We start from the raw sequence: 16,515 nt of genomic DNA, 5'->3' as shown, positions 1-16,515 counted from the left end.
AGGCAAATGTTTAAAGTTCTATCATTGGTCTAAAGTTCTATTAATGCTCTGCTCCTAAACCATCTCTGCCATTTCCACATCACTTTTAAATGCCTAATTCTAATGAGGAAAAGACAATGGAAACAAATTACAGTACATTTTAAGTGCTATAATTGAATACCCCATGGAGCTGAAAACTCAACGTATATAAAACAAAACTACTTACTTAGCTCCCGTCCCCAAGCTAGTTTTTCTCCTGAACTTGTCTCTTATTAATGTTAAATATAGTTAACTCCAAGTTTCTCCTCAAAGAATCAGTATGTTAGTATGTTCAGCTCTCTTCTTCTTCGATTCTCCATTTTAAAGTTTAACTTCCTGGTTCTCTTCACCCCCTTGCCTCTAGTTTCAGTAAACAACTTTCCCACCAGACCTAATCAGTGTTTCGCATCTGTTCCCTGGTCACCTGCTCCGTCCTGACTTACCCCTGGTCACCTTCTTTGACCTGAGTCACCCCTGGTCACCTGCTCTGACCTAAGTCATCTTTAGTTACCTGTTCTTAACTGTCCTTCCTGCTAGACTAGTCACCCCGCCACTTTGGCTCATACACCTGCTCCCTTTAAAATAGCCAGTCGGAATTAGCTTAGACTGTGTGGTCCAACCATAGCCAATAGGGGAACGACACAGCAGTAGGGCCCTGCGTCAGAAATAAGAACTCCTTCCCCTCCCCTGTGCAGGTGTGCTCTCGCCATTACTCCATTCACCAGTCGCACCCTTTAGAAGTAAAAATTGCCTTGCTGAGAAAATTAAATTTATGTTCGAGTGCTATTTCTTTGCAGCACCGGGGAATGAGCATTTTGCATTTCTAACATTAACAGTATCCTCAAAGTCTTATCTTTGTTTCTTTTCTTGTTGGTAACATTCAATAATAAAGATTATTTATTGAGTAATTGAATGTATTGTATATGCTAGCAATAAACACTATATTTTACACACATAATTTCATTTTATCCTGATGACAAACCTATAAGTTAGATAGTGGTATTCTTATTTTATGGCTAAACTAATGTCATTTCAGGAAGATTAAGTAGCTTGTACAAGATCAGAGATCTATGAGGGGGCAGAGTGTGAACCCAAGAGGCTGGTTTCAGACCAGAAGCTGGTCTGCCATTCTATTTTGCTGTAAGCTCCAGAGCTGTAAAACCACTTTATTTGCTCAGTGGACTTTTACCCCTCCACTTCTGTGTTTTGCTTACAGTTTCCTCTAATTGAAATGCTTTTCTTTTGGTAATTTAAGCTGTCAGATAAGATGCTACTATGCTACTACCATCAAAAACACTGGTCAAAACTTTTTTCTCCCCATCTGGGAATAATTTTTCTTCCTTTGAACTTTTGTAATGTTTCATTTAAGCCACCGTTATGACTTTAACAAATCTTCTAATTATTTTTTAAATTCATCTGATCTCTTCTGCTACACTAGAATATAAGCCGTTTGAGGTCAAGGACTATGTCTTACCCATATTTAAGCCCCCATTAGCCCATAGTAGTTGAGTATAGGGTTTGAAGGCACGTAACATTTCTTTGGTAACCCTGTTTCTTGGAATATAAAATGGAGATGAGAACAGTCTATTTTTCGTAGGATTGTTGTAGAAATCAAGGAGGATGGTGCTCATAAGCACTTAACACAAGTATATGTGTGTTATTCACATTGTCACTGCATTAGTCTATTATGCATTGGTATAAACCTGAGGCTGAGTAATTTATAAAGAAAAGAGGTTTATTTGGCTTATGGTTCTGCAGGCTGTACAAGAAGCATGGCACTGGAACCTGCCTCTGGCTAGTGCTTCAGGAAGCTTCCAGTCATGGCGAGAGGTGAACGAGGAGCATTTGTGTCACAGGGCAAGAGAGGGAGCAGGCGAGAGAGAGGTCCATACTCTTTTAAACAACCTGCTGTCATGTGAACAAATAGAGCAAGAACTCAGTTATTACTGTGTGGACAGCACCAAATCGGTTATTCATGAGAGATCCACCCCCATGACCCAAATACTCCCCACCGGGTCCCACCTCCAATACTGGGGATCAGATTTCAACATGAGGTTTGGAAGGGACAAACATCCAAACTACATCAGTCACTCATTCACACTAAGGCATACCTGTGGTGATAAGTAATTCTTGGACAATTTGCATAAGAAAGATAATCCTTTTGTATGCGTTAGACCTTATGTAAAAACTGTCAATTCTGATCCAGATAGTAGAAAGTGAAGAGAAGTGTTGATGGGAAAGGAACTTTGGATCAAGGTCCCCAAGGACCTGGTCCCAGACATGTGGGTTTTCTCTGGGATTCCTCTCCCCTGACCCACTGCATCCAGTAGATCCTCTCCGTGTACCACTCTTTCTCCTCGGGAGTAGCTCACATTCCAGCACTTGCCACTCATTTCAGCCTAAATGTTCCCTCTTTGGAGAGGTCTTGCTGGCTGGCTGTTTAGGTATCCCTTCCCCTTTTCTTCCTATTCCTTTCTTCCTCATAGGATGGTCATTCTTTGTCATTATTTGTTTGTATATTTATTTGTTTATTACTGTTGATTATTATTTTAGTATTTGTTTTTTCTCACCTTCCAAGTCAGGCTTCTCAAGGATTGAGTTGGTATGTGTGCCAGTGATGAGTTCAGTGCTAGGTCATAGGGGACCGTAAAGATTTGTTGAAAGGCTGGGAATTATTGGATTGCTTCAAATAAATTTCACATCAGCTGTATAAATTGGACATCTGACAGGGATTGCATGATTTGAAAATCTGTTTTCTGAAAATACTTTAAAGTCTGAAAGGAGATGTATATATGGTTTCTATCTTTTTGTCCATTAGCTCCTCACAGTTTATTTTTTTTTGCTGAGTGTAAGTAGTTTGGATGTGAAGATATGGAACACTGATATCAGCTCTAGACTTCTTTCAGATTTTCCCTACAGCTAGGAAGATAATAAGGATCCTCTCAGAAGGATAGCTATGTTAACAAAACTAGAATTAAATCAATTTTAGGTTTTTTAGCAGTGCAGACAATATCCCATACAATTGTTAAATCATTAGTATTTTTTTTTTTGAACTACTGTTGTATGACTTGGTTTATATGTAAACATACCACTTCTAGATTTTGGTCTATTGGATGATTTTGATAATACCAATCTTTAATATTCATGGAGTGTTTTTAGTACATAAAGATGATATAAATGGAAAGTATTGCATGTTACTGATGTAGTTTATGGATTTCTTGTTTTAGACATTATGTAGGTAAATGTAAATGAGAAAACAAATGTTGGACTGGGTGTCTGTTCCTTCTATCTCTAAAATATTGGCTTGGGCCTTATATTTGTTGTGGTTATTTACCATAGTTAGCTTTTTGGCTGTTTAAAATTGGTACATGTAGGCCGGGTGGGTGTGGTGGCTGATTTCCATAATCCCAGCACTTTGGGAGGCTGAGGCAGGCGGATCACCTGAGGTCAGGAGTTCAAGACCAGCTTGGTCAACATGGTGAAACCCGTCTCTACTAAAAATACAAAAATTAGCTGGGCATGGTGGTGCGTGCCTGTAGTCCCAGCTACTAGGGAGGTTGAGGCGGGAGGATCGCTTGAACCCGGGAGGCAGAGATTGCAGTGAGCTGAGATTATCGTGCCACTGCACTCCAGCCTGGGCATCAGAGTGAGACTCTGTCTCAAACAAACAAACAATAATAAAAAAATTCATACATGTAGCCTGCATTTCAGAATGTCACTAAAAAACCCTAAAATTCATACATTTGTTGGCCATTGAGAAGAGTTCCTTAGTTTAATCCCTTAAACTTTAAAAATATCCAATTTAAATGTATATAGGGTTTGTGATAACTTTTTATGTGTTTGGTTATATACTAAAGTATTTATACTTAATTTGTAAATAAAATAGTTGGAGCTTTTTTATTTTGGGTTCTTAGAAATTTGAATGAATACATTATCTAAAATAAATTGACCAAATAGCCTAAATGGTCTCATAAGCATTAGTTTTATAACGTTGAATTATTGAATAGTTTTATCTTTAAATTTAGATTCTTGAAGACCTGGATGAACAAATTTATATCATTACCTTAGAGGAAGAAGCACTCCAGAGACGACTAAATGGTATGTTTATGTTACATATTTAGACTGGGATCAAAAAAAATTTTTAATTTCAAGAAGATAGATAATTGAAGGGAAAAAATATAAACCTCTCTGAATCTTGTGCTGCTACAAGAGGAGGACACTTTAGAGTAACAAAAGAACTTCCCCGGTGAAGAGAGGTTTATTGCAGATCCTGGCCGAGATAAGCTGTAACCTAGCAGGACCTATTCTTTGTGAGACTTTGGCCACTAAGGGACTAGACACCTCCCTACTGCCAACTATGTTTATGTTTTAAGCATATGACTTTAAAATTTAATTTTTAATTACTGATGGTTTTTGAAGAACCAGCGAAGAAAAAAGTAATGATATAGTTTAACAGATAGTATAGGTAGATTTTCTTTAATTTTACTCAAGTAATTTTCAAATGTTGAAAAGCCAGTCTCCCGCCAACGAGATCAGATAATTAATAACGAACTGCATTTCAGAATCATGATTCAAGAGTAGATATAAAATAGAAGGTTAGTTTATGAAATGCTGAGAAATAGGTATCTACCTACTTTCTTCAATTATAAATAGTGAATTTAAATCATCACCCCAAAAGTGTTCCTAATATTTTAGAGCTTTTTTCTTAGATCCTGGAATTTCAGTTTGTATCTGTTCTAGAGGATTCTTGTCAGTAACATTATATAATTTGATACAGATAAACTTTTAGACTGGAACTACATATGTCTTTTATTCTTTTAACTTACTTAAAACTAATGTTTAAACCTGTTTAATTTCAGAGTTATAAACTGAAGTTAACAATGTCAGCTTTATAAAGTTTCCTTAAAGCAGTACATATTATAATAAATTTGTCTTATTTGGATAATCATGCTACTGTGCAATAAACATGCCTGAGTTGTAAAGAATATGTGTCAAGCTGCTCCCTGCAGTGTGGGATTGTTTCAGCCTCAGGTAGCCACCATTTCTGTTTCACAGATGAGGAGGCTGATATCCAGACAGGGTAAAATGTAGTGTGCCCCATGAATTGAAGAATTTTGAATTGACTTTAATCTTAACAAAACAAAATCCAAAAATACAGCCTTTCTCACTTTCCCCGTCCACAGTAGGAAAAATAAAAAAGGTCTTTCTAGAATCTTTATAAATCCTTTGGCTCCTCAAATTTAAAAGTGGCTGATTATATATAAAGAAGTTGAAAAGGAAACCCTTGCTAGATGGCTAAATGTATTATAAAATGAAGCCAAGCCAAAATCAGTAAAAACACCTCACTGGCATAGAAATGTTACAGAGAAGAGATGGATTGGACCTGGAGAGGATGGAGGATGTTATGATAACTAATGCTAAATATAATTTTTTTACATACCATTTTGGTAGGCCATGCACTGTTTATCATCCGTTTGGTAGATTGTCTAAAATCTTTTCAGTGAAACTCTTAAGTGATATGTTAGGATAATTATGATTTTGCTGTTTGCCGCTGGTTAGCCACTGTGGACTGTTTCAGGTGGAAAATAAAGAGCTAAATGATTTATGTTTATAACATAAATGGTTCTTTGGCAAAATGGACATTTTGACTAATACAGATTAAGAATTGTGAGCTTCAGTAGGGTATGCTTAGAAATACGTGTAGGAAGGCAAGACTAAAAAAATCACGACTTATCTTAAGCAAATAGAAATAGGAGGTAAGAGAAACCATCCCCTGGATTTTATTTAATCTAGTGTTATGACTAGTGTGTATTGTTGTAACAGTTACTTTCTATTTTAAATTATAAAACTAAAGTGTTTATTGTTTTACTCTTGCTATTAAAAAGAATTCCAGAATAATGAGAGTAAAGGACTTTTAAAAAATACAAATTCCATTGCTGATTGATCACAGAGTTGCTGGCGGCGCTTTCTTCGTGTGTGTTGGGATGTGTGGTGTGCACTGCAGAAATCTTTGGGGTGTCAGTGTGGCTTACTCTGAGCTCAGTTGTACCGTTACGCGAAAAAACATGACAGCCAGCACCAAGAAGTGCTTTGCTGTAGAAATAACAGTTTTTTTTTTTAAAGTAACGTGAGTTATTGTGGTAGTTATGATGTTACTACAGTTGAATTTTCATGCCTGGTTTTAAAAATAATCAGTATCAGTTTGTGTTGGAATGCCTGACTGTGACTTCTCAATTGTTTATTTGATGGTGCTGTAGGTATAAAGCTATTGGGAGGTTTTGTTCTTGTTAATGTTGTTTCATGGAATGTTAATAAAGTAAAGCAAAGCTGTGTGCTGTGATAATGTTAATTGGTATCCTGAATAAGCCATCTTGTTATCAGCCACTCTCTACCCTTTCTCCTTTCCTTTTTTGCTTATTACAGATCTTAATTAAGCACTAGATATTGTGTAGATGAATTAAGACGCTGAGTCTCGAGATCATAGGCTAGTTGCCTGAAGAAGAAGAGAAAAAAGGACAAGAATTTATAAATTTTTATTTAGTGCTTAACTACTTGAAAAAAAGGAATAGAGAGGAAGGAGTTCTGTGTTCTGAGTCAGGAGGGAGCCCCAGAGCACCTGTCGTTTGGCTAAGACAGCACCTCCCTCATGTCCCTGTTGTCATGGCAGGAGTAGAGAGGTCCACAGAGCCCACTGTGATCTCGGCAGACGGCCTTCCCCTTCCCCGCAGCACACAGCCTCCCCTCTGCCATTTGCTTTGGGACCGTCAGGACTAATGGATACATTTTGTCCATCACTCCTCTTTATCGTGGTCAGCACATGGAGCCCAGAACATCCAGGTTCCTTGCACCCTGTGTCTCTATACATCCCATTTCTGACCTGGTTTTCCACTTTCCTCTAGCTTCTGAAACTTTCTGCTTTTGCCATTTGGAACTGAGAGTTAACTCATGAACAAAACCCCTGTATCTTCAACTGCCACTTTCTCGCTCGAAGGAACTTGGCACACATTCCCGCCACCCGCTCATGTGACGGCTTGCTTCTACCACACCCCTCATTTGGCTGGTCCTGGAGTCTGAGTAGGTGCCCTCCTGTTCCCTTTTACTACTCGCCAGCACTTTGGATCTCATGTCATCAGACCATGACCTAGTCCTGTCATTTGCTCACCTCCCAGGCCTTTTCTGCTCCCCTCTGGAGGATTTTTGCTCCTCGTTTCTAATCCTTCTCTGATTCTGTGCCTTTTTCGTGGTGATTTGGTGTCTGTACGCGTGTCCTTCCCATCACTCCGGGACACTCCTTGCCTGTCCCTGTGGTTGTCTGCCTCACCCGCTCGTGCCTGTGACATAACCCATTCAAGTTCTTCTGCATAATGTTACAATCAAGCATCCTACTCTCCACCTACCACTTCTTCTTTTTCCAGTTCACTTCTTCTAGCACTCCCATTTCCTACAATTCTTCAGTATGGAGATTTAACATACCCTTATCTTAACACCTTTTTTTCATCCCCCCATCATTTCCCCATCCCCCTACTTCCTTGCACAGTTTACATTCCTGGAATGTTGTTAGAATCAGTCCCCTGCATACACTCTTAGCTCCCTTTTGTGGTCTCACTGGATTGTACTGAAACCCAAGCCTTCAGTCTGCTCGCCTCTCCCTGTTCTGTGCTCTCACTCCTAGCTGGCTGACTGACCCTCCTGCCTGGCCTTCCTTTATATATGTGACCAATATCCTAAATTAACTTTACATTCTCCTGGATGACTTTATTCTGTCTTTTCTTCCCTCAGATCTTCACCATCCTTACTCTCCACTGGTGACCTTGTTTTCTGTTTTCTTAAGAAAATAGAAGCAATCATAAGAGAATTTTCACAAGCTTTTTCCTTCATGCCAACCCACCTCCCTGCAGCTCCCCTCACAGCTGCCTTTTCCCTCGATGCTGTGGCTGAATTGTCTGTGTGCCTGGCTAATGCCAGCGCTCCCCTAGTGCCCTGGATTCCATCTCTTCTCACTGATTAAAGGACACGATCTAGCAATTCTACTCTTTCTGACTCTCTGTCTCTGTCATGATTCAGTTTTTCTCCAACTGGGTCCTTTCCATCAGCATGAAGATATGCTATAATTTTCCCAAAAGGAGACAGAGGAAGGAATCTGCCTTGACCCCATATCCCCTCCAGGTCACCACCCATTCCTTTGGTCTTTATGGGAAAGCTCACAAGAGTTGTGTGCTCATGGGTTTCACATTTTGTTTTGAAACTCACTCTTGCTGCCACTGTTCCATGAAATGCCATGGTCAGGTTGGTCTGTGACTTTGTAGTCCTTATCTTACTCTCTTTCCTCCTGGAAATATCTTTTATTCCACTTGGTTTTCAGTTCACCATACTTTCCTCTTCCTTTTATTTAATGGGCTGCTTTTTCTCAATCCACTTTTCTGGCTTTTCTGTGTCTATAATTTCTTCACCTGGAAAGTCTTATGCCTCCGTCTTTAAAATTCTCTATTTACTTTTACTCTCTTGTTAGTTCATCTGGTCTCATGGCTTTAAATATCACCGATTTAAGCTGCGACCTCTACTCTGAGCTTTGAACTTAAAGATCTAACTGTCTAGTGGAAATTTCCATTTGGATGTCCAATAGACATCTTAAACATATGTCCAAAGTAAACTCAAGATCTTTACTTCTAGATTTTGCTTCTTTTGCCATCAGCCCTTCTCTACAGGTGACAAATCATTCTTCCAGCTACTCAGGCCAAATCCTTGGAGTCTCTTTCTCTTAATTCCCATATGGATTCCTTCTGCAAAGCTGTTGGCTCCAGCTTCAGAGTAGCTCCAGAATCTGACTATGCCTCACCACCTGTGCTACCACCACCCCTTGGAGAGGTTTTTGCGGTAGCTTCCTAATGGCTTCTGTGCATATCTGTCTTGGGCCTAGTGAGTCAGAGAGAGTCTCTGACAATATGAGTCAGATCTTCCCACTTATTTGCTCCAAGTCCTCAGATGATGATTTCTGTTTCAGTCTGGATAACAGCAAAAGTCCTTGCAGTGGCTGCTCACTCCTGCCCCATGTCTGATGCCTGCTGTCTCTTTGCTCTTCCCCCACTGAGCCCCTTCCCTTGGGGCATTTTTATTGTGTTTCCCTCCACCTTCTCTCTTCCAGGTCTTTACCTAAATACCCTTTCGTGGAGCTTTCCCCCACTCTGGAGTGAGCCTTGTGGATATCGATTGTATCACTAAGCCCTACCTCTGCTCTGTGCTTCCCCTTTCCTGCATTATTTTTTTCTATAGCATTTTTTACTGTCTCACATGTTAAGTCTTTTAGTATATTGCCTGTCTCTCCACACGAGAACACGAACTCCAGGGATTTATTTATTTAATTATATTTATTGAGACAAGGTCTCACTGTGTCACCCAGGCTGGAGTGCAGTGACACAATCACTGCTCACTGTGGCCTCAACCTCCCGGGCTCAGGTGATCCTTCCCCTTTAGCCTCCTGAGTAGCTAAGACTACAGGCGCCCACCACCATACCCGGCTAATTTTTGTGTTTTTTGTAGAGACAGGGTTTTGCCATATTGCCCAGGCTGGTCTCAAACTCCTGGGCTTAAGCGATCTGCCAGCCTTGGCCTCCCATAGTGTTAAAATTACAGGTGTGAGCCACTGCACCTAACTGGGGCAGGGATTTTTGTAAATTACAGGTGGGAGCCACCGCACCTTATTGGGGCAGGGATTTTTGTTAGTTTTCTTTCCCTCTGTACCCTGATTCTATAATGTTGCTAGACACACAGTGGATATGTGGTAAACATTTGTTCCGTAAGTAAATTAATAGATGAAAAACGCACATGATGGAGAGTTGTCATTTTACCATAGAAGTGAAAAAGGAAGAGGAAGTAAAATTTGGTGACAAGACTGGACAGAATCACTTGGAGAGATTTCTTAGGAAGGCCCATAGTGGAGACTGCCAAGGACACACCAAGGTTGAGAGGCAGGAAGACCTTGTGCACTGGAGTGTTAGTGAAGAGGCCGAAATAAGGCAGTTTTCCCCTTACTGTTACGGCCATGGAATATGAGGAATCAAGAACCATTTCTACTCCAGACTCCTAAAGAGTAGCCCAACAGAAAGTCCCATTACATTAATTGTGGTAGAAAATCTTTTGTAATTCTTTCCTAGCATTAAGAGGATACACACACAAACACACACACACACATGCACACTCTTAACGTGTTTAAATGTTTAAGTAATGCAACGGCATTAATTGAAATAATTAGCTTTTGCGTGTGTATAGCCTATGGGTGTACTGGGTAACTTTAGAAGTAGTACCATAATGAATAGAAATTATTTTTTGTTGTTTAAGTTCAAAACCTCCGGAGTTCTTTTAATTTATTTTAAAATATTGTAGGCTTTGAACTTAATAATTCAACTCAGTTTCTTTAGATGCTATTTTCATCTTCGTGATAAAAAGTTAGTGTATCATTTCTTATGGCAGTTACTTTCCTGCTTCCTGCTTGATTCTCATCTTTTCAGTGGTTCACACCTGTAATCCCAGCACTTTGGGAGGCCGAGGCAGGCAGATCGCCTGAGGTTGGGAGCTCAAGACCCACCTGGCCAGCATGGTGAAACCCGGTCTCTATTAAAAATACAAAAATTAGCGGGTGTGGTGGCAGGCGCCTGTAATCCCAGCTACTTGGGAAGCTGGGGCAGGAGAATCGCTTGAACCTGGGAGGGGGAGGTTGCAGTGAGCCGATATCGCGCCATTGCACTCCAGCCTGGGCAACAGAGCGAGACTCCATCTAAAAAAAACAAAAAAGTCCTTGCCGTTGAAGCTTGTATTAATTATTTATTCTTAAGAGCACAGGTGATATTGTTGTTTCATTTTTGCTGGGTGTCAGATTGGAATACCTTTTTATCCTAAAAAATAAAAATAAAAGGATTGAAAAAAAACAAGACATGTCTTATACAAGCTTCTTGTAGAACTTGTGACCTGTCAGAAGCACTTAGTGTCATCATCAGTCCTTGAATCTTGCTGTTTATAACCAAGTTGAATTTGCCAGGGAATTTTATGAAGATGCCAAGGTTTAGGGTGGCATTTATGGTTGCTTTTTTAGAGCAGTTGCTTCTTTAGACTATCTTAGAGTAGTAGTCTGTCAGAGGCATTTTCAGTTATCGTTGGCAAGGTGATTTGCTAATTTGGTCATTACATTCTTTCATATAACACACTTAATGATATATGGAAGCTCATGCCAGATTTTCTTCTGTCCTCTAAATTACTTTCATCTTTGCTTTCCCTAGGCATTCTTCCAGGTTCTGGCAATGACAGTCCTACAAATACTATGTGCTGTTAGTTACATCACTGAAGGGAGAATATTTTGAATTTATCAGACTCTGGGCCACTTTGAGAAATGTCTGGTATTAGCGTGAAAGTGATCAAATATAATCAAAAAACATTTGTGTCCAAGGATCTGAAATGGTCAGAGATTCCTTGTTATAATTTATTCAGCTTCTTGGGCCCTTATTCACAATTTATGACAATAAAATGTGGCCCAAAGAAATTATTTTTTTGCAAGATGAAATGAGGTGGCTGCCAGAGATATATGCTAATATAAAATCAGTAAATGAGGAATGCTTAGGAATAATAAACTATAGAATGAGTTAAATATTATATATTTTATGAAATGTATATAGAGAGAGTTATTCTATAAAAATGATCCAAATTGGCTGGGTGCAGTGGCTCACGCCTGTAATCCCACCACTTTGGGAGGCCCAGGTGGGCAGATCACCTGAGGTAAGGAGTTCAAGACCAGCCTGGCCAACATGGTGAAACCCCGTCTCTACTAAAAATACAAAAATTAGCTGGGCGTGGTGGCATGCGCATGTAATCCCCACTACTCCGGAGGCTGAGGCAGGAGAATCGCTTGAACCCAGGCAGCAGAGGTTGCAATGAGCCGAGATCATGCCAGTGTACCACAGCCTGGGCAACAGAGCAAGACTCCGCCTCAATAAAGAAAAAATCCAAATTTGTGTAGTAGAAGATGAATTTAACATACCCGAGCTACCTTCTCAACTACAACCTAGATAGATGATGGTATTCCCAATAGTAGCTTATATAAACATAAAAGTTTAAAAATTATCTTAACATCTTACCTAGTTTAGATCTAGTAGCTCATATCTAAAGTAGAAAAAAGCTAAACCATTGCTTTAATTGTACCTAGCATTATATAATGTTCCTAAAGTTGATTGTTTAACAATTTCTATCTTGCAGTCATTAATAGTGAAAGTATATTTGCATTTTCACAGTTGTGTTGGATCTCAAAAGTCTCACATTACTAGGTCAAATAGCAATATTTTTGTGAATATGTCAGAAGTAAAAAGAAATTATTATTTTAATAATTATTAGCATTGCAAGTGGAATAGACATAGATACAGAGTTTTCGAGTGTATGGGCTGACTCTCTCCTTTGTAGATAGTAACAGTGTTAGTCCATGCTGAAATAGATACATTAGAGATTTCAATGTCCTGGCTTCAGTTTTCAAATGCTTTCTGGAGTTTGCCTAATCAGCATTGGCTCTGTGGTGTACAGTAAGTAGTGTTTGCTTAGAGAGATGGAAACTGTTTGCTCTGTGAATTATTAGGAGATTTGGGCTTTAACAACAAAGTTGTTTGCCTAAGTGATTAGAAATAATTTATAGTATTTGAGTGACCTCACATTCTTCATGATAGAGATCACTTTGGTCAAATTTAACGTAATAAGTATAATCAAATTTTTAAAGAGCTTCTTGGATAATATTTTCTAATCAAACTTTTTTTTGGTTATATGGTAAATTAAAAGTTAAATGTAACATCAATCTGTTTATGTTAGAGGTATCTACTTCCAAATGGTATTCATTATGAGACTAAGTTTAGGACACTGAATTGTTTAGGGAGATAATTGCATTGCAGCAATTATTTGAAGGGCTTGCAGATCTAATTGGAAATTTGTATTTGTTTTTAAAAATACATTTTCTATTTTAAGTTAAATACTTAGTATCTCTCCTTTTATATATGAAGGGTGTCTTATATATTAAGAAAGTTGTAAGGACAGCTTAGTTCTTGAATAAATACTGCACTTTGGGAAATTCTGTTATCTTGGAAGCAAAATATTTTTAATACCACACTAGTTTTTCAGCTTAAGAATAAAGCTGGGAAAAGTTGCCTTCAGCTATTAGTTTTCCTGAATCCAAAGAGACGGGTGGGGCAGGATCAAAAATACTTATTTGATCAAAGTTATTGGCTCTGAAGTTATTCTTACCTATGCAAGAAAGATGAAAGGTGTTGTTTTCATTGCATGTTAGTAACAGTGTAATTTTGAACTAATTGGTGTTGAACTGCCAATCACCTAAGGGGAATGCAAATAGATACTCTTACAATTTCCTTTGAGGTAGTGAAATCTTATGTTGGGGCTGGAAGAAAAACAGAATAATACCATTAAATTGACCTTAAATGAGCTGCTTTGTGGTTTTCTTGGAGAATCCCTTTTTATTTCTTGTGACTTGTCTAAACAGGTTTTGTCTACCAGTTTGACTTATTGACTAGACAATGCTGACGCTGGACATTTTAGATTCATTTGGAAATAAAGTAATGATAATGCAGTTCCTCGGGATATTTTAAATTTTTGGTATAACTTAAATTCACATAATACCTCAGTATTTGTTTGCAGTATGTCATAATTTCTTACGATAGTCATTGTTTGCTTCTGGTCATTTATAATGAAATATTTACTCAAAAAAGCTTACATTTCTCCCTTAGGTATTGCTCTATTATAATAAAGAGTGGTCTTGTCCTTGAATAATGTGTCATCCCAGATGAATCTAGTCATTTAATAAAAGTATGATTTATTTGAGGACAACAGAATGTAGTTTTGATTTTTATATGCAAGTCAGTCAGTATTTATTAATTACCTATTGTGTGCCTAGTGTTATATCACCTGCAAATAAAAGCACAGCATTTCAGAAATGCCATTTTAGTTATTTTCCTTTGAAGAATCTTCCATTGAGTGGTCTAGACATTTGTATTGAGCTCTGTAAACATACCCACAAACTAGGCATTTTTGTCTTTTCACTTAATTTCAAATTGGCATCAGGAATACTGTCTATTTTGATGTCCATTCTCTTTCGAAATTCTGAATACTCATGAGCTTCTTTTTTCTAGCCTTGAACTGGTTACCAGAATAATACATCTTTGCATGAATGGGGAGTGAATGTGGTTTGGAATTATATTTCCGGTCAATGAGATATAGAAGTTAAATGAGCATTAATTAAAGATACGCAGTTTAATTGATAAAGAATGGAGATAAAAGTTAAATATATTTATTACTAAGACTATTATGTAGTTTAAACTTTGATTCAAAGACACCTGAAAATCTTACAGAGCTGTGCTGTCTTTCTGTAAATCACGTTATATGGAAATACTCATTCGTTATGTAACTTAATTGCTTCCCCCTTTGCTGTGGCTGCCAGAAACTCAAAACTAACTTTGTAATCAAAGTTTAGTAGCTTGTGTCACATTACCTGAATATTTCTGTACTAGCTTTGTCCCTCCTCTCATAAATATATCAATTATATATTAACAAATAAAGTGATTAAACTCATGAACTCTGAAAATACTATGAAACGTTTCAGTGGACTTGAGATCTCAGGTTCTTCGAAAGAGAGGGATTTGATTGCTGTCTGTTCAGTGATGGGCAGAAGTGAGCAAGGAGCTGCAAAGGGAATGGGATTTGCTTCTCCTAGAAACCTGGGATAAGACTGGAATTTTGTGATTCCCCAAAGGGGCTTAGAAAAAGAGGCCTCTGAATTCCCTTAGTGAGATTGCATTTGTCCCTGTGTTGCAAAGGTTTATCTGATCTTGCTGGCCTTGCGTTGTTGTTCTGAATCCTCCTTTCAGTCTCTCCCTTTGAGAAAGGACCACTCTTTGCACCTAGGGAGACCCAGTGAGGTTTCCTCCTCCTGAATCAGTTTTTCTGGCCAGTTGGTCCCTAGCCCCTAGGAACAGAATTGAATTGCTGTACCTTTTAGCGGGTTTGTCACTGTTTGAGGGAGTGTCTGACCTGATTAGAGATGAAGGGAACAACAGAGGTGGATAGAGAAAAATTACGAGTTGTTTAAGGTTCAGTGAAGAAGACCAAGATGAATATCTAGAACAAGTGGTTCCCACTTGAGTTAACAATTAATGGGAGAGACAAATAAGAATTCATACCTAATCCTCAAAAGTAGTAAGAACGTCCAAGGAAATGTCATTAGAACAGAAAAAGACTGATGCCGAGAACTTGAAAAAGATAAAAAGCTTAATAGACAAACAAAAAAAGAAATAGTCCTTGTAGTAGTCAGAATAATGGTTTCCTAAATATGTCCAAGTCCTAATCCCCAGACCTTGTGAATATGTTACCTTACATTGCATATGGGATGAGGTAAAGGATCTTGAGATTATTCTGGATTATGTAGTGGGCCCCTGTACTCATGAAAGTTGGCATAAGTGAAGGCTGAGATGGTCAGGGAAGGAGACATTGGTAATGGAAGAAGAGGCTGGAGTGACTCAAGAAAGGGACCATGAGCCAAAGAATGCAGGTGGCCCTCAGGGGCTGGAAAAGACAAGGAAATGGTTTCTCCCCTAGAGTCTCCAGAAGGATTATAGTCCTGCTAACACTTTGATTTTAGGACTTCTCCCTTCCAGAGCTGTAAGACAATAAATTTATGTTGTTTTAAGCCAGAAACTTTATGATAATTTGTAGCAGCAGCAATAGCATACTAATATAGTCCTTCAAAAATTGAATTAATCATCTCACAGAATCAAGGGGAAGAACTATTTTGTGTCACACACCAAAAGTACAAAAAGAAGGAAACTATTAATGAGAAATAGACGTGAAGTGCAGAGCTAAGATACTGAATGTAAATAATAGGCATCTAAAAGGAGAGAAAAGAACAAGTAGGAAAAGTAGGTAAATAAAAACTAGAAGAAAATGTCAATGAGCTTAAGAAAGACTTGAGTTCAGGTTAAAAGGCCACACACTCCTAGGCAAGATTATTCAATAGAGAATCAAAAAGATTTGGATTTAGTTTGTAAGATTCCTGAATTCCAAGAACAATAGAAAAAGAAAAAGCCCTTACAAACTTTCACACAGAAAAATTCCAGACAAAGAAGAGAGAGATCAGCATCAAGCTTCCCATTTGCAACCTGCTACTGGTTGCTGGATAGTACCCATAGTTGTAAGGGAGGAATAAAGACTGCAGTTAAAAACTCAGCTGAATGTGGTGGCATGCACCTATAGTCCCAGCTACTCAGGAGGTGGGAGTATAAGCTCGAGCCCAGAAGTTCGAGTCTAGCCTGGGCAGTAAAATAAAGTGAGACCCTGTCTCTTAAAAAAAAAAAAATTCATATATTCCCAAAGATGTCATTCATCTGTTATGCATTCCCTCATTTGTTCATTTTATATCTGTATATTGAGCATCTAATTTGTGCCAAGCACTATTCTAACTTCCATATT

At 38.4% G+C, this 16,515-nt stretch overlaps 1 protein-coding gene across 11 annotated transcripts in view; it reads left to right on the top strand.

The window, feature by feature from the left end:
- LMBR1 (limb development membrane protein 1) overlaps positions 1–16,515 on the top strand; it is a 207,711-nt gene that overhangs the window by 130,823 nt on the left and 60,373 nt on the right. For all 11 annotated transcript variants that reach the window (XM_054560068.2, XM_024249608.3, XM_054560072.2 and 8 more), the window contains one exon: positions 4,044–4,116. In XM_054560068.2, coding sequence (XP_054416043.1) covers positions 4,044–4,116 — 73 coding nt within the window. The remainder of the gene's footprint in view (positions 1–4,043; positions 4,117–16,515) is intronic.

This window comes from Pongo abelii, chromosome 6 (genome assembly GCF_028885655.2).
Source record: "Pongo abelii isolate AG06213 chromosome 6, NHGRI_mPonAbe1-v2.0_pri, whole genome shotgun sequence".
NCBI lineage: Eukaryota > Metazoa > Chordata > Mammalia > Primates > Hominidae > Pongo > Pongo abelii.
This window is presented reverse-complemented; position numbering and strand designations above follow the sequence as displayed.